The sequence below is a fragment of the Zea mays genome, chromosome 6, assembly GCF_902167145.1.
Source record: "Zea mays cultivar B73 chromosome 6, Zm-B73-REFERENCE-NAM-5.0, whole genome shotgun sequence".
NCBI lineage: Eukaryota > Viridiplantae > Streptophyta > Magnoliopsida > Poales > Poaceae > Zea > Zea mays.
Genome location: NC_050101.1, coordinates 131,461,885 through 131,485,537, shown reverse-complemented (window position 1 = coordinate 131,485,537; position 23,653 = coordinate 131,461,885). Strand labels below are relative to the sequence as shown.

Here is a 23,653-nt window from a genome sequence, read left to right as displayed (position 1 = left end):
ACAACACAACTTCGGACACAGAGCAATTTAGATCTCTCCGGCTCCAAAATGTGTCTGTTCATACCCAAAAACTTCCATTTCTAGACGGCATGAATCGCACGATTGTGGCTATGAACGCCCAGTCAACCAGACTAATATGTACGCGTGAGACATATGTCGTTAGAATGGTACAAAATGATATTTCTCTCGTTCGATACAAATTAATGAATTATAATGGTATGTTTATAATATCAACATCAGGAATAGTAATGTTATGATTTGAATTAACCTTTTGGCCAACTTTACCCCGCTACTGTCCCCTTCCACACGAGGCCGTGCGTCAACGATAACAGCACCGGATGGTCGTGTGGAGCACCGGCCGCCCTAGCCCCAGGTCTCTCTCCCTTGGGTCGTCGTCGTCGTCGTCGTCTCCACGGCTACACCCACATCTTGTCTTGGAGGCGAAGAAAGAAATCGGCCAAGTATCCCGCGCCGCCCAAGTCTCCCCAACTAACCCCCCAAACCTACCACCACCCATCCATTTTCGCCTTGGCTTGACCCGCGGAGCTCTGACTCAGAGGGCATCCACGGCGGCGGCAGTGCGAGGGTCCGAGGGAAGATTGGAGGATGCACCTCTACAACGCGTGGCTACCGCCACCGGTGTCGACCGCGGCGCGTGGGGAGGCAGCTGCCTTTGCGGGCGCTGTGCGGACCGCCGCGGACGCGTGGCTGCCCGGGGACTCCGACTCCGCCTACGCCACACTCAAGTGGATCTCCGTGTTCGACCTGTAATTGTTCCCTCGAATTCCCATCCCTTCCGCGGCTGCGGTTCGATTGCTTTGAGGTCTCGTTTATGCTTCGTTCTGCTGGTTCGCGTGGGCGACGCCCTGCTGCTCGATTGGTGCTTCGTCGACTGCTGTTGCCTAACTTGACTTAGCAATCCAGTTTATCGAGTAGCGGATTTGGCTTTTAGTTTGGCTGAGTGCTGATGTTTGCTTGATGCTATCGCATTTGAGTAGGGGAATTTTGAGTTGCGGCAATCACTATCTGAGCTTCCTAGTGTCCGTGTTCTTTTGGTGTGCAATTTCAAAATTAGGTATTCTGCAAGCACTTTTTCGTTCTGTTTTGTGCTCCAGTTCTCTGCCAAATTTTCTGAACTAGGGATCACATTGAAATTTAGAACATCAAATGAGTAATTCCAGAGAACTGCCTCTTTTGAGGTTTGATTTTGATCAGAATTAGAAAATCAGATTATTACAATTGCCAGAAGTATGTTTAACTATCCTTAGATTTACTATACTGTCAAATGCACAGCTGTATGTTTGCTGAATACATTTGGATTTTTGGAAACTATTTTTGATAAAATGTTATACTATTAAATGCACAACTGTGTGTTGGCTGAATGTAAATTCCATGTAATCGATTGTGCTTTTGCATAAAATTTCACTCTGAAGAATTTCATCAGCAAATACCATCACAAAAAAGAGATTATGCCTCTTTCAATGTATTTTTCCTATTTCACCCAACTTTCATGCTGACAAAACGTGAAGTGATCAGAAGATCCTGGTTTCGTTTCCAATCCTATTGAAACATGATTCAGCTGTATGATTCTATCGCAAAAGCTTATGTGCCTGTTTGTTTTAGCTTGTTTCTGACGAGCTTTTCTTAGAATCTAGCTGTGAAGAGAATCTGGTTGTGGGGTGAATTTGAGTATCGTGGGAATTACATGTGGAGGAAGATGAATGAGTCCATAGGGTTTAGGATCTTTAAAATGACGATTCCTACTATCGCGACGACTCGACCGATTCTGTATTCACGATTTTGGATGGTTTTCACAAAAAAACGATTCTCACAAAAGCCGGTTGAAAAACTAGGCATTTAGGGCCTGTTTGGTCTCATCATAGTCAATGTCCAGACGTTGAGTAAACCCTCGAAGGACCCCACTGAGCCTTGTATCGGTCGAAGGAGCCATTGATTGCCTCTTGTTGGTGAACACCCACTTGCCAGCCATAGTGTTGCCACGAGTGGGGCGTAGAACCAAGTCCTAGGTGTGATTGGCAAGTAGAGTATCCTCATCCTTCATAGCATGACACCAGTGAGGGCCTGCAAGAGTGCGATGGACGGATGGTGGCACAGGGGAGATCACTAGCAGCGAGGCAATCGTCGAGAGGACAAGACGGTCAACAGGCTGGAGGACCCCAGCAGTGTGGCGAGTCCCATCAGATGGTTGTGATGGGGATCTCAACGGAGGAGGGGAGGGTGGTAGACCAACGGCTCGTCACGGGAGTGGGTCGATGACGATCCTGTGTACAACGGTGATAGACATGGATGGGGCCGGCGAAACGCAGCAAGGTTGCAAGTGGCGTAGGAGGCGTCAAATTCATGTGTGGATCCCGTGCACATTGCCGATAGACATGCATAAGATCTTGGTAGCGAGGTACCGAAGTTGTGTGGGGCCCGAAAGAGGCCGCTGAGGCTGCGCACAACACGACTGGGGATGGTGGGGCCGTAGGGGGCATGGTGGGGGACGTCGAGGTCGCACACGACACGACTGGTGACACCAGGGCCACATGTGACGTGGCGGAGGACGAACCTGCAGGGGAAAAACTAGAGGTGGCTATCTAGGGGAATCCACATGGTCAGTCGCGAAAAGGGAATCCAAATCAGAAACAGAGGTGGAGGGGGAGGTGAAGGGAAAGGAAGACTTGTTGAAGACGACGTGGTGAGAGATCAAAAGGCGCTGGGTGGAAAGACCGAGACACTGCCCTTTGTGATCAGGGGAGTAGTCAAGAAAGACACAATGAGTCGAATGGGGACAAGTTTATGAGGAGCGGAGGTGGAAAGGTTGGGGTAGCAAGCACAACCGAAGACGCGAAGATGCTCATGACTAGGAGTGGAGTCAAATAAGGCAAAGTGAGGTTTTTTATTGAACGCGCAAGAGAGATGCATATCATTATATTAAGAAGAGAAAGGAAAAGGTCCATAAAGGACCAGTACAGGGAGAGGAAAGGCCCCCTTTGCGGTGGCCAAAAGCAAAGAAACAAGAAAGCATCCATGAGGCAAAGTGTGAGGGGTGCAAGCACTGATCGTTTTATTGGGAAGACAATTAAGCAGGTAAGTGGTGGTGTGGAGAGCCTTAGCCCAGAACCGAACAAGAATCGAGGCCTAAAAAAGTAGGGAGCGCATGCCGTTTTGGGGAGAAGTGTAGGGGCGGGACATCTGGAACTAGATGCCATGGGAGAGGAAGAAGACATGAAAGAAGAGTTATCAAACTTTCTCCGATTGTCACACTGATCAGCCTGGAGGGTGCAACCGAACTAAGTGGACACCTAGGCGAAGAAATGAGAAAACGTGGGGAACATATCAGACTTCAAACACAACTAAAAGTCCACGAGTAGTGAGAGCAATCATCAAGAATCACAAGATGATACTTATAGTCCGAAACACTCAGAACAGTAGAGGTCCACAAATCATAGTGAATGCAATCAAAAGGGAGCACAACCTGATAGGAGTTAGGAAAAGGGAGCCTAACATGATGACCCAACTGATAGGCATGGCATAGAGACTCATGGGGGCTCGAGTACAAGGGATGACATAACTACTACACAACTTGGACATAACATCAGGACCCGGATGTCCGAGCCGGTGATGCCAAGTAGTGGATGAAGCGGTAGTAGTCAAAGCAGGTGAGGGGGACAAAGATGTCGAAGTAAGGGGCACAAGAAGATAAAGGGTGTACAGTGCCTAGAGCTATCACACCGCGCGAGAAGACTTTTAGTGGCAAAATCCTTCACGGACAAACCGAAAGGGTTAAACTCATGGAACAAGAATTGTCAACATGAACTGATGAACAAACAAAAGGTTTTGAATAATGTCAGGAACAACATGAACATTGCGAAGACAAAAAGGACTAGGAAGAATCGAGTCGCTGATGGAGGTGACTGGAAGAACAAAACCATTGCCAACAATGATGGAAGAAGGATATGAAGGATGGGAAGAGGATACCGGCGTCCGGAGTGGTATGGAACGAGGCACCAGAGTTAGTCATCCAGTCAGTGATGGCTGTAGGAGGGGTCAAGGTCATCGTGCTAAACGAGTTAGCAAGAGACACTTGGTCCCACGCCTCAGACCACGACATCCAGGATGGAGCCATGTGGGGCGTCAGCAGCGAGTGAGGGAGAAGCGGTGCCTGGGGCAGTGCTGGTGGAGCCGAAGGCGAGGGCTCAAGAAGACAACTTGGACCACCAAAGGATGAAGTGGTAAGGAGCGCATGCTGAGTCGACAATGGACGCGACAGCGGGCCACCTATGGACAGGCTAGGCCACAGTGATTTGGCCGGTCCATGGGTTCTAGAGGGACGACCAGGGTGCACCACCCTGGCCAGCACCACCACCTCTGCCTCTAGCATGACCTCCACCACCACGCTTGTGCCAATGATGGATGCCCCCACCATAGTTGGAAGGAGGGTCAGAGGGGGCAGGAGGACGAGGCGAGGAGGTCCCAGCGATAGAAGTTGGGGGCCTTGGGCGCGGAGACAACCCAATAGGACCGAGGCTATAGAGAGCTTGTGAAGTGGTAGGGGGAACCGAGGTCCCCTTAGTGAGCTTGTCATGGCCGGGCGTTACGACCACACATACACTAGGCGTCGTCGAGATATGCGACGCGCAGCAGAACACGCGGTGCGCACAGGAGGCGCGCGAGATGAGGAAGGTCCGGAAGAGGAAGGTCCGGCAGGTGGCTAAGATAAGGGAATAGCCTTCCATGAATAAATCCTTCCTATTATTGAGATAGCTTTCTATAAGTAAAACCTTCCTAGTATTAGTAGTTCTTTCCTGTTATGAGATCCTAAATTAGTGGGCTGATGGCCTTATATGCTGTAACCGCACTTGGAATGGGCAAGCAAGAAAAACCACTTCCTGTTCTCCTCTCTTCTCTCAAGCCTGCGATTGGGGGATTCTCACCCCACTGGAGAAGACGGACGGCTATGAGCTGCGTAGCCGAGGTCCGGCCAGTCAGGGGTTCAACGCCCTTGACAACTTGGTATCGGAGCCTGGCCGTGGCTGCGGCCGCGGATGCCCTCCAAGACGGGCTGCTGGGCGCTTTCGACGACATCTTCGCTGAGCCAACCGGTCTACCTCCAGCCCAGGGTCGCGACCACCGCATCATCCTCAAGCCCGATGCTGCCCTGGTGGCGGTGCGGCCGTACAGGTACCCGGTCGCCCACAAGAATGAACTCGAGCGGCAGTGTGCCGCCATGATTGAGCAGGGCATCGTCCGCCGCAGCGACTCACCGTTTTCCTCGCCGGTCCTCCTCGTCAAGAAACCAGACGGGTTGTGGCGCTTTTGCGTGGATTACCGCGCCCTGAATGCGCTCACCGTCAAGGACGCCTTCCCCATTCTGGTGGTCGACGAGCTACTCGACGAGCTCCACGACGCGCGCTTCTTCACCAAGCTTGACTTACGGTCCGATTACCATCAAGTGCGGATGCGGGCTGAGGATGTGCACAAGACCGCGTTCCGTACTCATGATGGCCTGTACGAGTTCCTGGTGATGGCGTTCGGCCTCTGCAATGCCCCGGCCACATTCCAGGCGCTCATGAACGATGTTCTCCGGCCATTCCTCCGCCGGTTCGTCCTCGTCTTCTTTGATGACATTCTAATTTACGACAAGACATGTGCCGACCACCTGCGCCACCTCCGTGCCGTCTTCTCCGAGCTTCGGCACCACCAACTCTTCGTCAAACGCACCAAGTGCGCTTTCGGCGCCACCTCGGTTGCGTATCTCGACCATGTCATCTCCGAGGTGGGTGTCACCATGGATCCGGCCAAGGTGCAGGCCATCCATGAGTGGCCAGTTCCACGTTCGGCTTGGGCGGTCCGCGGCTTCCTCGGCTTGGCAGGATACTATCGCAAATTCGTGCACAATTTCGGGACCATCGCCGCGCCCCTAACTGCCCTTCTTAAGAAGGACAGTTTCGAGCGGTCCGAAGCGACAACAGCGACTTTCGACGCCCTCAAGACGACGATCTCCTCCGCCCCGATCCTCGCCTGCCGGACTTCGCCAAGCCATTCATCGTCGAATGTGACACCTCGTCACACGGCATCGGCGCAGTCCTCGTCCAGGAGGGCCACCCGGTGGCGTTCTTCAGCAGGTCGGTAGCGCCACGCCACCGCGCCCTCGCTGCCTACGAGCGCAAGCTCATCGGCCTGGTCCAAGCCGTTCGCAATTGGCGGCCGTACCTCTGGGGGCGTCGCTTCCTCGTCAAAACGATCACTACAACTTGAAGTTCCTGCTCGATCAGCGCCTCGCGACGATCCCTCAACATCATTGGGTGGGCAAACTTCTGGGCTTCGACTTCACCGTCGAATACAAGTCCGGGGCGGCGAACGTGGTGGCCGACGCGCTCTCCCGCCGCGACACACCGGAGGAAGGGACCGTCTTGGTCCTGTCGGGACCACGTTTCGACTTCATCACGAGTCTTCGGCAAGCACAACTCACCGACCCGGCCCTCGTCGCCATCCGCGATGAAGTGCGCGCGGGCTCCCGTGGGGCCCATGGGCGGTGGTCGACGGCATGGTGCAGTACGCCGGCCGCCTCTACATCGCGCATGCGTCTCGCCTCCTACACGAGATCCTGAGGGTTGTGCACGAAGAGGGCCATGAAGGGGTACATCGCACTCTCCACCGACTCCGGCGTGATTTCCATTCTCCTAACATGAAGCAGGTGGTACAAGACTTTGTTCGCGAATGTGTCACGTGCCAGCGCTACAAGTCGGAGCACCTGCAGCCGGCTGGCCTCCTTCTCCCTCTGCCAATACCACAGGGTGTGTGTGGTCGGACATCGCCATCGACTTCATCGAGGCACTTCCGCGCGTGAGGGGCAACTCGGTCATCCTCACCGTGGTCGACCGGTTCAGCAAATATTCCCACTTCATTCCGCTCGCCCACCCGTACTCCGCCGAGTCCGTCGCCCAAGCTTTCTTCGCCGACATCGTCCGTCTTCATGGAGTGCCACAGTCCATTGTGTCAGATTGCGACCCGATCTTCACGTCGACATTTTGGCGCGAGCTCATGCGCTTGGTGGGCACCAAGTTACACATGACGACGACCTTCCACCCGCAGTCGGATGGGCAGTCCAAGGCGGCCAACAGAGTCATCATCATGTACCTTCGCTGCCTCACGGGCGATCGTCCGCGTCACTGGCTGTAGTGGCTCCCATGGGCGGAGTTCGTCTTCAATACGGCGTACCAAAGTTCGCTTCGGGATCCCCCGTTCTGGGTCGTCTACGGGCGCGACCCACCAACCATCCGGTCCTATGAGCCGGACGACACACGGGTGGCGGCTATTACCAAGAACATGGAGGAACACCAGGAATTTCTCGCCGATATCCGCGCTCGTCTCGAGCAAGCTCAGGCGGTTCAGAAACAACACTACGACAAGGCTCATCGTGAGGTTTCCTACAAGGTTGATGATTGAGTGTTGCTCCGACTTCGCCAGCGACCGGTTGCGTCGCTGTCCCACGCCACCACCGGCAAGCTCAAGCAGCGCTACTTCGGGCCCTACCGCATCACCGAGCTAATCAACGAGGTGGCTGTCCGCCTCGCTCTTCCACCACAGGCTCGCCTGCACGACGTGTTTCATGTAGGTCTCCTGAAGAAGTTCCATGGCGCTCCACAAGAGGCTCCCCCGCCCCTTCCACTTGTCCACCACGGCGCCATTATTCCAGAGCCGGAACGCGCTGTCCGTCAGCGCATCGCTCGTGGCGTCCAACAGATCCTGGTACAGTGGAAAGGACAATCCTCTGCATCGGCCACCTGGGAAGATATCGAGCCATTCCACGCCAAGTATCCAGCACTTCAGCTCGAGGACGAGCTGCCTCTCGAGGAGGGGAGAGGTGTCATGGCTGGGCGTTACGACCACACATACACTAGGCGTCACCGAGATATGCGACGCGCAGCGGAATGCGCGACGCGCACAGCAGGCGCGCGAGATGAGGAAGGTCCGAAGAGGAAGGCCCGACAGGTGGCTAAGATAAGGGAATAACCTTCCATGAATAAATCCTTCCTATTATTGAGATAGCTTTCTATAAGTAAAACCTTCCTAGTATTAGTAGTTCTTTCCTGTTATGAGATCCTAAATTAGTGGGCTGATGGCCTTATATGCTGTAACCGCACTTGGAATGGGCAAGCAAGAAAAACCACTTCCTGTTCTCCTCTCTTCTCTCAAGCCTGCGGTTGGGGGATTCTCACCCCACCGGAGAAGACGGACGGCTACGAGCTGCGTAGCTGAGGTCCGGCCAGTCAGGGGTTCAACGCCCTTGACAGAGCTCCTTAAGGATGAGGTCGTTCTAGACCTTCTGGAAGGAAGGGAACGAAACGGACCACACGATCAAAGTCCACAGGTAGTCGTAGCGCTCGCTGAGGCCACGAAGGAGGTTGAGGACGAGGGTACGGGTGGAGATCGGCTTGCCGAGGCCACAGAGGGCATCGTCTGGCAACATTACTTACTGACGGAGAGGTCTCCCTTGACGAAGATCCGAAAGGTAGTGTCGAGGTGAAGGGCATGATCCTCACAGATGCCGAGGAACTGGTCGATGGCAATCTAGGCATGATGAGCAGTGCTGCCACGCTCACAGATGATGTCCTGGAACTTGACAATGACAATACCAAGGATTCAAGATAGGACCACCCTGTCCATACGATGGTAGGAAGGCACAAGCAGGCAACCGTAAGTGAGGACATGGTTGTCAAGGGCGTAGTGTTACAAGGTGAGGAGGACAAGGTCACACAGTGAACATAGTTGGAGGATGCTGGGTCGAGAACAACCATGACCAATGAATGGATGTTCTAGACACTAGCCGCCTAGGCGTGAAGGTTGGCAACGACAGAGGCCTCGTAGATGAGGGGGCCGTCGCCATCGCCGGGGATGAAAGGCGCATTGTCGGCAACGACCTCCCCTAGCTAACACTCGACTTTCGGCAATCTGACGAACAAGAGCGTCTGCAGAGTCACGCTCCTGCTCCCATACGAGGTCGACGGCCCGCTCAAGCTCCCGTTCGGTGGCGACGACAGAGTTAGCTATGGCAAGAGCCATGGGCAGGGTAGAGTGGGCTACAACCACCTCGTCATAAGGAGCGTGACTAGTGGAGATGCCCACGCAGGGAAAGCCAGTCGACGTTGCAACGACCAAATCGGCCGGGTCTGGCAGGATAGCCGAGGGGACAATAACATCTGTAGTACTGGAGGACGTCGGGGGAGCAACAGAGGAAGCAACGACGGTGGTGGCCACGCTAGGAAGGGCAGAGGTGGGGGCTGTGGTGTGAAGGAGAGACGGGGCGACGACACTAGCGCCTGAGGAAGAGGAGGTAGCAGGAGGCGTGTCGGTGGATGGAAGACCCGTCGGAGCCGGTCGACCCGTCGTTGACGAGGACAGGGGTTGACTAGGCGAGGGAAGAGGCGCCAACGGGCGGAGAAGGCCGTGCCACGACACCGGCGTCGGGGACGGGCGCCTAGGGCCCAGCGGTCGCTGGCAAGGCCGAGGCGGGCCACGCTAGGGCACTGGCGTCGAGGGTGGGCATGCAGGTCGGCGACGACAGACTAGGCCGAGGTGGGTCGCGCCAGGGCGTCGGTGTCAGCGGTTGGTGCTTAGTGCCTGGTGGCTGCCGGCCAGGCCGATGCGGGGCGAGACAGGGAAGAGATGGGGGAGGAAAGAGGCACCTAGGTAAAGAAAGGAGGCGCCAGGGGGCCGCGGCGGCGGGCGACCGACCATGGCTGACGGCGGCCAGGAAGTGAGCTATTGGTGGCCGAGAAGGTAGCTGGCGGCTAGGGTTAGGGTTAGAAGGCATCTGTTACCATATTGGAGAAGAATCAATTGTACTACTAGAATATGTGTAGAAACATATAGGCATGCGGATCAGAGTGTAGTGCAAGCAGTGGTCGCCGAAGGACAAATGTGGTGCCTGGCCAGGGCTTCAGCCCTCCAGGACCTTATCCTAAAATCTGGACCACTTAGGGTCGGGTCTGGTTTTGATAATCTGTAAAGTGTGAGTTTGTACTAACCCCATCCGCCGGGAAGGGTGGTTTCCTTGCTCTTTTTCTTAATAAAATTGCAGTATTGCACACGATTCTCTTGCGTGGTTCGAGAAAAAAAAATATAGGGCTGGATACAAGGTCTAGGCCCAATAGGAAACAATACACAACATATCTGATTCAAAGGGATGCAGGCAACTGAAACCATAATTAAGTCATTTCTATACAATTTAGGGGATTGTTTGCAAACATTTTCTTATGTAGACTTAAAATACTTTATAAATAATGTGGTTTTTAAAGTTTGGGGATTATTCATGTCGGTGTTCTTTTTCAATGTATTTAGTTTTATTAAAGCGAAGAGTGACATTGCTTCTGAGGATCTTCAGGCTCTTGTAAAGCTTGGACTGGAGGTATTTCATGCGTCACATAACAAGTTTGTTGTCCAGGTAATGCTCAGTAGTAATGATTTGTACATGGTAGTTCAGATCTGTTTGGTCTTTGGTGATATATTCTTTTCTTGGTAAATGAATGATAATCAGATTAAGTGGGGAGGTCTGCTCATAAGGCTTTTAAGAAAGCATGGGAAGAGGCTTTCACTTGTTGTGCAATGGAGACCACTTTATGAGACGTTGATAAGGACTCATTTCAAGAGGTAAAATGTGACATTGTACCCATTTATGACGATGAAGAAAATGACAGAAATAGCTAAGTGAATGTCATGTCGCTTTCAGAAACATGGGCCCTGAGGGCTGGAAAGTAAGGAAGCAACACTTTGAGACTGTGACCTCTTTAGTGTGTGCATCTAGGAATTTCTTTACTGAAGGTGTGGCTGCTGAAATTTGGTCAGAGTTCAGGTTTGGCATATTCAGCACGGATCTTTACTTACATTCCATCTCACTCATGCTTTTCTAACTGCTTTGCTGGTTTACTATTTCTTTTAATAACCTGTGTTGTCCACCCTCCATAAGCCCGCATAGTGTTTGCCTGTTGGCCAGATAGAATCACAAAGGATATGCTTCACATCTGTTCATTTGAGTTCTATTTGAGTTAGTAGCCAATACAAGCAAGGTTTGTGATAACAGAGGTATCTAATTACCTGTAGTGCAATATATAAATGCCTGTTCAATCATTTTAAGTACTCTCATTGGTAATTAGCATTGGTGTCAAGCCTGTAATTCCAAGTTTTAACACACGTCTAAAAAATAATGCTATTCTAGGTATGGTCTAAGCAGTCATAACTATTTTACGTTTGACTATGTTTATAGAAAATCATATTATCTTTTTTTCTCGAACGTGCAGAAGAGCTACACATCATCATATTAAAAGAAGATAGGAGGGTAAAAAATAGACCGATACAAGATAAAGATACCACCTTACAGTGGCCAGAAAATAAAATACAAAAAGACATCCATAGGAAACAAACTACTAGATCAACCACCTAAGGCTATAATCAAAGATGATCATGGGCCACCTGACCCGCCCCGCCCGAAAAAACCCTGGCCCGACCTGACCCGAAAAAACCCTGGCCCGGCCTGACCCGAAAAAACCCTGGCCCGAAAAAAACCTGGCCTGGCCTGACCCGAAAAAGATGATCATAGGCACGGGCTGTAATTTTTGACCCACAATAGTTTATGGGCCGGGTACGAGCCATGATTTTGACCCAAAACCCGACCCAACCCGAAAAAACCCGACCTAAAGCCAAAAAACCCGACCCAACCTGAAACCCCCCCCGACCCGACACGTCAAACAAGGAGGCACGAGCCAACCCGACCCGACCCGACCCGACATTAGGCATGGGTCGGATACGGGCCATGCTAAATGGCCCACGACCCGACCTTGAGTCGACCTGAACCCGATCTGACCTGACGTTTGAACAGGTCTAGCTATAATCCAGGAATAGGAGCCATTAGGAGGGAGAGACTCTTGGCCCCTGCCATCTCCCACAGATTCGTATCTTCCTCAACTTTTCTAAAGGCCGAATCCACATTAGGGGTGAGCTTTTCAAATACACATCCATTTATGTGGTTCCAAAGTGTCCAGAACCTCGGGATGATTAGGGAATTAAACCCCTTTGCAGCAATGCCTTGTACGTGATCACTTGCACATTCAACATCAAATGATCGATGTTTTTCAGATTTTGTTCACATAGAGGGCAACGGTCAGGGTGTTGAAGCCCCCGCTTTTGCAGTCGATCATTTGTCCAACATCTTCTAAGAGCCACAAGCCACATGAAAAATTTACATTTTGGAGGAGCCCAAGACTGCCAAATTCTCTCACAAGGCTCAAATTGCGTTGATCCCATAAAAAGGCTCTCACAAGCTGCGTTGGCTAAGTATCTATCATTATTTGCCGTCCTGAAAAAGTGATTATCCTCTTTCTCCGGTTGCAGCTCCACCAATCGTAAGGCATCCCAAAGATTAAGGAACTCGACTATAACTCCAACAGTTAGACCACCTTGGATATTAGAAATCCATCTCCTGTTCATAAGGGCTTCTTGCACATTCCTGTTATTGGCAATACGTCTAGGAACCACCTCCACCAACCTAGGTGCCAGATCCTTAATACATCTGCCGTGCAACCATCGGTCCTTCCAAAACAAGGTTGATGCACCATTTCCAATTTCTGTCACCAAAGCTATAGAGAAAAAGGCCTTTACTTTATCACAAAACTGTAGTGGAAGGGAAGACCAATGTCTCACAGGGTCAATCTTGGCCAACCATAACCACCTCATTCGAAGGGCCCATCCAAGCTCCTTTAAGCTAAAAATACATAGCCCTCCAAACTCCAGAGGCCGATAGACTTTCCCCCCGAGCCACCAACCTGTGCCCCCCTTTAGCCTCTTTTCTTCCATGCCAAAGTTGACAAATCCACAACCATTGCAAGGTAAATAATCATTCCTGTTAAAACAAATTGCACTTGGACTTTGCGCCACACCCTTGTCATCAAATCTGCCTTACATCCTGGAAGCTGATCCGCAATCTTGTCAATGATTGGTTGCACTTGACTCTTCGAAAGTTTTTCAGGGATAGTGGCAAACCCAAGCAAGTGCAAGGAAAAGCAGATAACTCACAAGGGAGTTGCTCTTTCAGAATTGCAATATCTTGTTCGTCACATCGAATAGGTTAAACATTGCTCTTCTGGACATTATTCTTTAAACCTGAGGCTTCCCCAAATAGGTGCAGAATGTTGAGAACCATCTGAATATCGCTCTTCCTTGGCTGCAAGAAAAGAACAACATCGTCCACATACAAAGAGATCCTATGATGTAAGGATCTGGAAGAAAGAGGTTGTAAAAGCCCTTCCTCTTCAGCTTTAGAGACCAAACCCCCAAGAACATCCATAACTAGAATAAAGAGTATTTGAGACAAGGGATCACCCTGCCTCAGACCCCTTTTTAGTTGAATGGACTTTCCTGGGATTCCATTCAAGAGCACTTCTGTGGAACCAACAATCCACTAATAATATCTCTCCAAATTTGTTCAAAACCTAAATTTTGAAGCACTTCCAACAAAAAAAGGCCAAGAGATTGAGCCAAACGCCTTTGTAATATCAAGCTTTAGAAGCACCCGAGGTCTTTTTTTGTTGATGGAGCAGCCGAGCTGTTTGTTGTACTAGCACAAAGTTATCCTGTATAAAGCGATCTTTGATGAAAGCACTCTGCTTTGGAGAAACCATACTATGCAGCTTACTAGCCAATCTGTTGGCTAACATTTTTGTGATCAATTTGGCAATGCTATGCACTAGACTAATAGGACGGAAGTCTTTAATCTCTTCAGTCCCATTCTTTTTGGAAGAAGAGTCACATAAGCTGTGTTTAACCGATCAAAATTAGCAAACTTCCTACTCCACACTGCTGAAACCACTGCCATCACCTTATCCTTGATAATAGGCCAAAAACACTTACAAGCTCGGCCTATGAAACCATCAGGGCCAAGCGCTTTGTCAGAAGGCAGCTGCTTGATAATCTCCCAGACCTCGGTTTTAGTGAAGGGAAAATCGAGAACAACCATATCAAGATTGTGAGTACCCAATATATCAAGATTAATTGAAGACACTCCGGCCAAATTAGTACCCAACAAGGATCTATAAAATTCATCAACCAATTTAGCTTTATCCTCATGGTTGGTATAGATGGTATTATTGGAAACCAACTTTGCAACGAAGTTTTTACGCTTCTGAAATTGAGCATGCAAGTGAAACATCCTTGTGTTGGCATCCCCTTCCTTAAGCCAATTCACTCTGGACCTCAACCTAGCAATAGTGCGCTTGAGTGAAGCCAGAGCAAGAGCATGTTTCTTGAGGCCATTTTAAGCCACATCTCTGCTGCCGACAGCTCCTTGGAGTTTTGAGCAATTTCAAGTTGATGAAGAATCTCCCTAGCTAGTGCAAGCTGAGATTTAACATTGCCAACTTTTCTGTCACTCCAGATCTGGAGCCCTCTGGCAACTGATTTGAGTTTCAATTTTAAGGTTAGGAAGCGACAACTTTTCTTACTAACCGAGCTCCAAGCCTCCTGAACAACCCCTTGGAACCCCCAAGCTTCGGCCAAAAGGACTCAAAGTGTAAGCGTCGCTTTCCAGGACCACTGTCCATGAGCCCCAAGATCAGAGGGCAGTGATCAGATTCTTCAGATGTAGCACTCTGAAGAAAGACATTAGGAAAAATTTCTTCCCAAGAGCAGAACACTATCAAGATTGACCAGAGTCAGAGAATCCTGTTGGTTAGACCAAGTGTGTTTGCACCCAAGAAGTGGGAAGATCAAAAAGGGGGGTGTACCCAGTGGCGTAGGCTTCCCGGACTGTGCGGGGTCTGGGGAAGGGTATCTTTAAGCGCCAAACCTTACCCGCATAATATGCAGAGGCTGGGGCTCAAACCCGGGACCTTCTGGTTACAGACGGTAGGCTCTAATGCTGCACCAGGCCCGCCCTTCCAAGAACAGGAAGATAAATAAGGTTTAAATCATTTATAAACTTCTGGAACCGTCCATCATGGACCTATTCAAACTGCTATTATTCTTGTCTTCTTCTGTATAAATAAGATTAAAATCTCCAACAATTGCCCATGGACCCTGACAGAAATCTCTTATTTGCCTCAACTCTTGAAGGAAAAGAAGTTTATCATCATTACTTTGAGGCCCATACACACTAGTTAGCCACCAAGTTGCTCCTCCGTTTTTCTGAAACTGCACAGAAACATCGCGAGTATCAACTCTGCTCATTCCTGAGGTGACACCTCCAAGCTAACAGGATACCTCCACTAGCTCCAACTGAAGGCAAGACTAAGGAATGCTCAAAATCTGACCCCAACATAGATAACATGATTCTTCTAGGAATACTCTGCATCTTAGTTTCCTGAAGGCACACAATGTCCGCTCTAGTAGCATCCATAAGCGCGCACAAAGTTCTGTCTAGAAGTAGAGTTGAGACCCCTTACATTTCAAATGAATACTTTTTGTGGATCCATTAATAACCAGAAAAATAAAGAGACGACCACATTGAGAAAAACACCAACAAACACCTGCCACACTGCTGCTCGCACCTAAACGTAGCTCATCTGGCACTGTCCATCGGTCCATCCGAAGAGGACTGCAAGTGCTTCAAATGCTCTAGGGAAAGAGTAGTAGAGAAGACCTTAGCATAGTTTTTTTCCTCGAAACGCGCAGGAGAACTGCGCCCCATTATATATTAAGCAGAAGAAAATAGAAAAACAAAGGTTTACAGAAAACCTCCTTACGGAGGCCAGAAAAGACCTTAGCATAGTCATCCTTAGCTTGCTGGTCTATACCCTCTGATTCCCCAATAATCGTCAAAGCCTTCATAGCATTTATGGTTCACCTTCTACAGTTCCTGCTTCTCAAACTCAACCCCTGCTCCAGCAATACGACGACTGAGCCTTTACATTTTTGTCTTGGTGATGGATAAGGTCTCAAGGGACATGCACAGGGATATCCCTTGATGTATGTTTTTTGCGGACGATATAGTGTTAGCTGATGAAAACCAGGTAGGATTAATAGGAAAGAGATGTTAGTTTGGAAGGTCAAGTAGTGCCTAGGAAGGACATCTTTAGGTATTTAGGATCAATGCTAGAGAGAGAGATATTGATAAAAATGTTAGCCATAGAATCAAAGCAAGGTGTAGGAAGTTGTGTCAAGCATCCAACATTCTATATGACAAGAGGGTACCACATAAACTAAAAGATAAGTTTTATAGAATGACGATTAGACATGCTATGTTCATAGAAAGATCATAAGTTCATAATAGCAAGTAGTTGTATTGATAATATCATCATTGTTCTTTCCACCGTTATTATTGTTAACATCTGGTCCTTTGAAAAATAACACTGAAAATCAGAACAGATTATAATTGGAAATTGCTTGACAATTTACTGCCAACATTGAAGTATCTTACGTTTTACTGTACTGGAACTACAGGCCCTTGCTGGAAAATCCATGGCATAACTCAGCATTTGAAGGTGTTGGATTTCTCAGGCTGTTTCTTCCAGCGAACTCGAGGAATCAGGATCACTTTACAACGTAATCACATATTGGATTGATAAGCTCCCTTCTCTCTTCTATAGCTGAACATTGTCTTACTTTCTCTTTCAACTGATTTTACCCTGTTGCAGTGATTGGATTAGAAATTGTCTGGACATATGGGATTCTGTCACAAATTGTAACTTCTGGGACATCCAATGGGCTTCCATCATAGCACGTTGTATAAAAAATTCAAGATCTGTGAACTGGGATGCTTTTCTTCCCTTGTTATTCACAAGATACTTGAACATGTTTGAGGTATGTAAGCACTTTCACTTTTATGCCTCATACTAGTAGTTGGTAGTCATCTGGGCTGCTTGATGAAAGTCAGAGTGGACAAATAGTATGCATAAAACCTTACATGTCTAGCAACACAACTGTTTTCTTTTTTGTTTGCTAAATTTTTCGAGGATAGTATTATTTGTTTTATTCTATAAAAATGAAGCAGGTATAAGTTTGGTATTCTTAAAATTTGCTTGTTTTTTTCTCATCCAAATTTTATATCTCATGCACAATGCTAAGGGTTTAGATAAACGGTAGTGGAATTGCAATGACATGGTGTTTCTGTTGTTGATAGTTGAAATTAACTTGAATAAAAGGCCATGCTATAAAGTTATCAATTTAGTGTTTAAAATTCCAAGATGACATTAGAATAGAACAATCTCTGCTAATATAAAGTGGGAGTTTCTCCCTTCATGCTCAGTGAAATATAAAAAAAAGGCGCCCCCACTAGGATTCAAACCGTGGTCCTTAGAAAAAAGCACTCGTCTCTAACCATTGCAGCTCATGTTAGTTTATGTTATACAAAGAAACCATATGTGATATATAGAAACCGAAGCAATGCATAGACAACTTAACTAGTGCATGTTAATATCAATCATGATTTTGAAATTAAGATTATATCCCCTAGAAACGAGTGGATAGTTTCATATGAATTTTGGAGGCCTTTTATCATGAAGTCAATCTCACGGAACAATTGTTTTGTGTATCAAAATTGTAATTCCATGTGCTTAGCATTTGATTCCAGCCAAAATATGTGTTTTTGCTATACTGCATTTTTGGAATTTGTTTCAAAGAAGTCTTCAGAGGATTTAAAAATGGTATATGTTGTTAAGGATATGTTAGGACGGTTAGAATACAAGTGAACTGTCCACCTCTCTCCATCTGCTTAAGTATTTGGGTCGAACTAGTTGATGCATGCAACTTAGTATGATACCAGAGCTAGAGGTCTCAAGTTCGAATCTTGGCTAGCGCAATAAAATAAAATAAATTTTGCTCGTTCCTATTCCATGTCTGAGGCCTGAGAGATCCTCGACGTGAGGGGGAGTGTTAGAATACAAGTGAATTGCCCATCTTTCTCCATCAGATTAATCTTTTAGGTTGAATTTTTCGGTGGCTCGGTGCATACCTAAGAACTATTGCCTAGAAAACATGCAGCAAATGGTTAAATAAGAATGTGGAATGTTTATGGTGTAGTGATGCTACTGGTTCATGTAGTGGACCACTATAGAATAAAGCATTTGTGTGAGAGAACTAAAGATAACCGCAATGCCCATCTACATTTTTCACCTGATATCAACACTATAATTTGTTACTTAAACAATCATGGTTTGTAAAATGCTTAAAGAACTCGACTTGTCAAGGGTAAGACAACAGAAGGCCTTCTCATGCATGTTGAGAAAACTCATGAACCCCTACTCCACCTATACACAATGACATCGTAGTTAACTACATCGTAGCTAATGTGAGAACGACCATGACCATAGCCGGGCCTTAGACATGTGCTTTAGTGTGGGTCAGTCGAGAAGAATTTTTTCTCTGGAAAAACGCAGGAGAACTGCGTCTCATTATATTAAGAAGAAAGGGATTAAGATCCAAGAGGACTAGTACAAAAAACCACCCTATGGTGGCCAACAACAAGCATAAATAAAAGGGTCCATAGGAAAAAAGATACAAAGGGTCGACCAACAATTACTAAGTCAGGCTTGCTGCGCCAAGAGCAGCAGCAAGACCTAGGCTTCCATGGTGTTTCACACCAGCTAGGACCCATAAAGATAGCTCATCTAGGAAGCTTCTCTGCACCTTGCCCATGGATGGAGATTCTCCATCGAATATAACCCTGTTTCGATGTAACCAAAGGCACCATGCTCCCAAGATAATGACACTGTTGACTCCCTTTCTAGAGCGCTTTTGTGCACTCGATTTCCCACTTTTCTCCACCAGTCAGCAAAATTAGTATCCTCTAGCCTGGGAGTTTGCTGACCCATACCAAAGGGAGAGTGAATGCTATACCAAAACTGCCTGGTGAAGACACAACTAGTCAACAGATGTTGTACTGTTTCTTGCTCTTGATCACAAAAAGGGCACACTTTCGGATGAGAAAGATCTCTTTTTTGTAGTCTGTCAGCTGTCCAACACTTATTATGCATGACTAACCATAAAAAGGTCTTACACTTTGGAGGAGCCCAAGATTTCCAAAATCTTTTCCAAGGTTCAAAGATGATGGAGCCCATGAGCATGAACTGAACCTTGTAGCAGGACCTAGAAGAGAAAAGGCCTGAAGACTCACGCCTCCAGACGTGATGATCTTCTTGTTGAGTGAGCTCAATCTCTTCTAAAGTGTCCCAAAGAGCAAGATATTGTTGTATACCTACCGGGGAAAGGGTTGGTTTGAACAAGGAGATCCAAGCCACTCTAAGGCTTATTCGGATCAGTCTTATTCAGCCAAAACCATTTAGCTTGCAGCGCCCAACTCATGTATAGCAGGTTTGGTATACCTAGCCCTCCAAGGTCCAGAGGTCTAGTGACTTTATCCCACGCCACAAGGCAATGTCCTCCTTTTACTTCTTTTCTACCCTTCCACAAGAATCCTCACCGAATTTTGTCAATAGCACTATTAACCCACCTGGAAACATTCATGACGATGAAAAGATATACGGGGATAGCTGAGAGCACAAATCGGACCAAGGCTGTCATGCCGTCAAGGTTTAGAAGGGAGGCCTTTCAACTGGGCAGGCGGTTAGCTATCTTGTCCACCCACTGCACGAGGTCCCTCCTTCCCAACTTCTTGTCAGAAACAGGCAGCCCCAAATAGTTGCATGGAAAAAAGCGGGAGAACACTGCAAAATGGTCCAGCTGTCCTGAACAGTCTGTGCATCACAACTGATAGGGATGGTGCAGCTTTTGTGCAGATTCGCAACTAAACCCGAGGCCTCTCCAAAGCAATCCAGGATCATCTTGACACAAACTAGGTCTTCCTCCATAGGCTTGACAAAAAGAACCACATCATCTGCATAGATGGAAAGCCTAGATTTCACATTCCTGAAGACCAAATCATGCAGCAACCCCCTGTCCTTGGCATGTTTGAATAAACTGCTAAGGACATCCATCACGATTATGAAAAGCATAGGAGATAAGGGATCGCCTTGGCGCAGCTCCCCTAGTGTCGAATGTAATCACCCGGAGTTCCATTCAACAACACTTGTGTGGAAGATGTGGACAACATATTAGATACAAGACCGCACCATCTGGGCCCGAAGCCAAGATGAGATAACACTTCTAAGAGAAAGGCCCAGGACACTGAGTCAAATGCTTTTGTAATGTCTAGCTTCAGAAACAAGCTAGGGACCTTCTTCCTGTGAAGGGCCTTGATAGAATGCTGAACCAACATGTACTTGTCATGGATGGATCGACCCCTAACAAATGCACTTTGATTTTTAGCCACCAAATTCTGAAGGTAAGGTGCCAAACGATTAGCCAAGACTTTGGAGACTAGCTTGGTGAAGCTGTGAATGAGACTAATCGGCCTGCAATCCTCAGCTGTTTTGGCTTCAACCTTCTTTGGGATAAGAGTTAGATACGTTGAGTTCAACATACACAATTTGCGCGCATTACCTTGGTGTAGGGTGATCACCACCGCCATCAGATCGACCTTAATGATGTGCTAGCAGGTTTTATAAAACCTCCTCGTATAACCATCTGGCCTCAGGGCTTTATCCGAAGGGAGGCTAGCAATAGTGGCCCTAACTTCCTCTTGGGAAGGTCTAAGGCACCAAGATCAACAGCAGTTCTGTGGCAAGCTTCCAAATCAACAGTAAGATCACACTGTTTCGCTATGCCCAGTAAATTGGAGAAATATTCAAACAAAACTTCCTGTTTTTGCTCACGAGAGGTGGCAACCCTGTCCCCATGGACTAATTCAGAGATAAAGTTCCTCCTTTTTTGATAGCAGGCCTGCAGGTGAAAAAGGAGGTGTTTGTATCTCTTTCAGATATTTGATCCGCGATCTGAGCCTAGCTATTGTCCTTTCCAGGGAAGCAAGCCCTAGGCAGTGTTGCTTAAGCCTTCCTTTTAGCCGTATCTCTTCCCTACACAACAACTTATTGTCCCGAGCGATCTCAAGTCTGTGCAAAATTTCCTTGGCCAAACCCAGCTGCGATTTAACATTGCCGATCCTCTTATGACTCCAATACTGCAAAGCCTTAGCAAGCCTTTTCAACTTTATAGCCACTCTTTGCAAAGGACAAGAAACCATCATTGGCTGCTCCCAAGAGGTAGACACCGTCTCCAAAAAAACTGTAATCTTAGTCCAAAAACTCTCAAAATGGAATCACGGCTTGCCCTTGCCATCCTCATTAAGGTGCAAGGTTAAAGAACAATGATCTGAGAGCTCCGAAGAATTATTTTTGAGTATACAGTCTAGATAGATCTCTTCCTAGCTGGTTGTATAGAAAACATGGTCGAGTTTAACAAGAGTGGGGACGTTTCTCTCATTTGACCAAGCGAATTTCCTGCCTACCAACGGAATTTCTTTTAGATCCAAGTCATTGATAATCCTCCTGAATCTACCCACCATGGCCCTATTTATATTCGCATTGTTTTTATCTTCTAAGCTATAGATCTGATTGAAATCTCCAGCTATAACCTAGGGCAAGTGCACGTCTCCCTGATCTCTCTCAGCTCTTGGAGAAAGGATTGCTTGAGATTATCTTGGTGTGGCCCATAAACACCCGTGAACCACCACCACTGAGCACCACTTCCTCTTGCAACTTAACTGAAACTGAGAAATCCCTCACCAAGCTTCCAATAGAAGAGTAGACTCCATCTCTACAGGCCACTAAAATACCTCCTCTGGTCCCATGGGCTGGTGTGTAAACGAAGTTATTGTATCCAGCACCAAGAATGGACAGGATGTCAAAAGCTGAGATAGAACATAACTTAGTTTCTTGTAGCCAGACAATCATTGGTTTGATGCTAAGGACAAAAGACTTAACAATGTCTCTTCTGGACCTATCATTCAGGCCTCTCACATTCTAGATAAGAAAAGCTGAACGCATCATAAGAAGATTCAAATGACAAAAACGACCTGTAAGACACCCCTACTAATCAGGTTTGAACCTGGACTTCTTCTGGCAACTCCCAGCCAAATAAGGCTGCCATGGTATGCAACATGATCTCTGGAAAGCGCTCAATCAAAAAGACGCACATACTTTTTGGCATCTTCAAAGGAAATATGCTACTGGCCATCACAAAAGCCCAATTGTCTGCAGACTTTAGCTGCAGATTCGTTGCCCAATTCAGGTGGCAGATTAGCCACCCTTCTACTTCTCCTTGGATTGAAGTCATTGGGCAGGGTCTTCCTCTTCTTATGCTTAATAACCGGAGGGACAACCATCAACCGTGCAGCTGGCCTAGTAACATTCTGCATGAAGTCTTGCAACATTTTTGTCATCTCAACATCTGTCAGCTGGATTGGCACTGTAGGGATTTTCCTTCTCGAGTATTGAAGGTCCTGAAGGTGGGAAGGATGGCACTGTAGGGATTTTCCTTCTCGAGTACTTTGAAGCAGGGAGGCTTTACTTTGAATTTGCTACCAGCTTGGTCCTAAAGGTGGGAAGGATGGCCATCTTTGCTATGATCGGTCACATTGTGCGGCTCAACAGACACAGGCCCCTCAACAGGGTCAGGAGCACCCCGGGCAGGCACTGTGTCAGGAACCACATCGGCTCCTAGACTGCTTTCATCCAACAGAATCTGAGGCAGGTCCACAGATGGAATAGAAGTAACAGCGGGAGTATCATCATGGCTGGGCACCAGCTGCTCTACAGTCCCGAGCTCATCAACAGGGCCCAACGAACCTTGGACAAGCTTAGGGCCCAGAACCGTGGCCACCCACGTAGTAGGAGCAGATTCGACAACCTCGACAGGAAGAAGCATTTTGGCCTCAGGCGGAGTCCTTGGGACTACCATGTCCAAGGCCTGAGAAACCGCAAGGGGGGAAAGGGCGATCACTTGTGGTGGGGATTTCCCAAGCACCGACATTGCCCGATCAGGGACCAAGTCTGCTGATATACCATCAGTGATCTCCACGGTCGAGGGCACCTCCGTTATCTCATAGCTTCCAACTCTCTAAGCACTCTGATTGGCTTCTCCTTCATCCCTAGGCTCTTCATCAGACCTTGGGCCTTGGCGGCCAAGGACAGATCGTCTACCCTCATGCTCATCGTCCTTCGCAGAGCCCCTTTTGCCATCACGGTCCCCTGGTGGCGAACGCGAACAGAAGCCCCGACTTTGCTATGCAGAACCATCATTATTAGCTGGGACTTGGACCGGGCTTGCGAAAGCACGTTGTCCCACTAGAACTTTAATCTGAACATGATAAGCGAAAGATAGTCTTCCATCGTCTGAAACAATTCTTGGTGATTCAAAAATCCAGAGGTCTCTAGACAGAGGGATTGAGGCCGGGTCATAACACCAAACATAACAACGAAAAACGGACAAATTCTTGAGTTCTAAAGTCTCCACATGGACCTCATTCACCTAGGCAAAAGGGTTCAAAAGGTGTTGGACAGTGGACAATTCCTAGGCATGAAATGGAATGCCACTTAGTTCGAATTCCACAGGGATATGCAAACTTGCACCTGTTGACCCAAAAAACTTGGACCATCTCTTACAATGCAGGGAGAAGTCGCCTGCACGAATAGTGTTCCATCTCCCTGTCAACTGATCTACTAACTGAAGGCTGGGGAGCATAAGGAAATGCCCAGGAGCTAATTGCCTCAGATATAGCGACTCGGGATTGACCTGAAGCTTCAGAGCAACCGCATCTGCGATA

General features: G+C 48.0%; 1 protein-coding gene across 2 annotated transcripts in view; it reads left to right on the top strand.

The window, feature by feature from the left end:
* Window positions 1-260: 260 nt before the first annotated feature.
* The window catches only part of LOC100383447 (proteasome activator subunit 4), a 51,680-nt gene continuing 28,287 nt past the window's right edge, over window positions 261-23,653 (top strand). The window contains exons 1-6 of one of the 2 annotated variants that reach the window (XM_008649896.2): window positions 261-767; window positions 10,351-10,453; window positions 10,547-10,659; window positions 10,739-10,861; window positions 16,438-16,539; window positions 16,632-16,797. In XM_008649896.2, the coding sequence (XP_008648118.1) occupies window positions 607-767; window positions 10,351-10,453; window positions 10,547-10,659; window positions 10,739-10,861; window positions 16,438-16,539; window positions 16,632-16,797 (768 nt within the window). In that variant the 5' untranslated portion in view covers window positions 261-606. The remainder of the gene's footprint in view (window positions 768-10,350; window positions 10,454-10,546; window positions 10,660-10,738; window positions 10,862-16,437; window positions 16,540-16,631; window positions 16,798-23,653) is intronic. The other variant, XM_008649897.2, reaches the window with a different exon arrangement.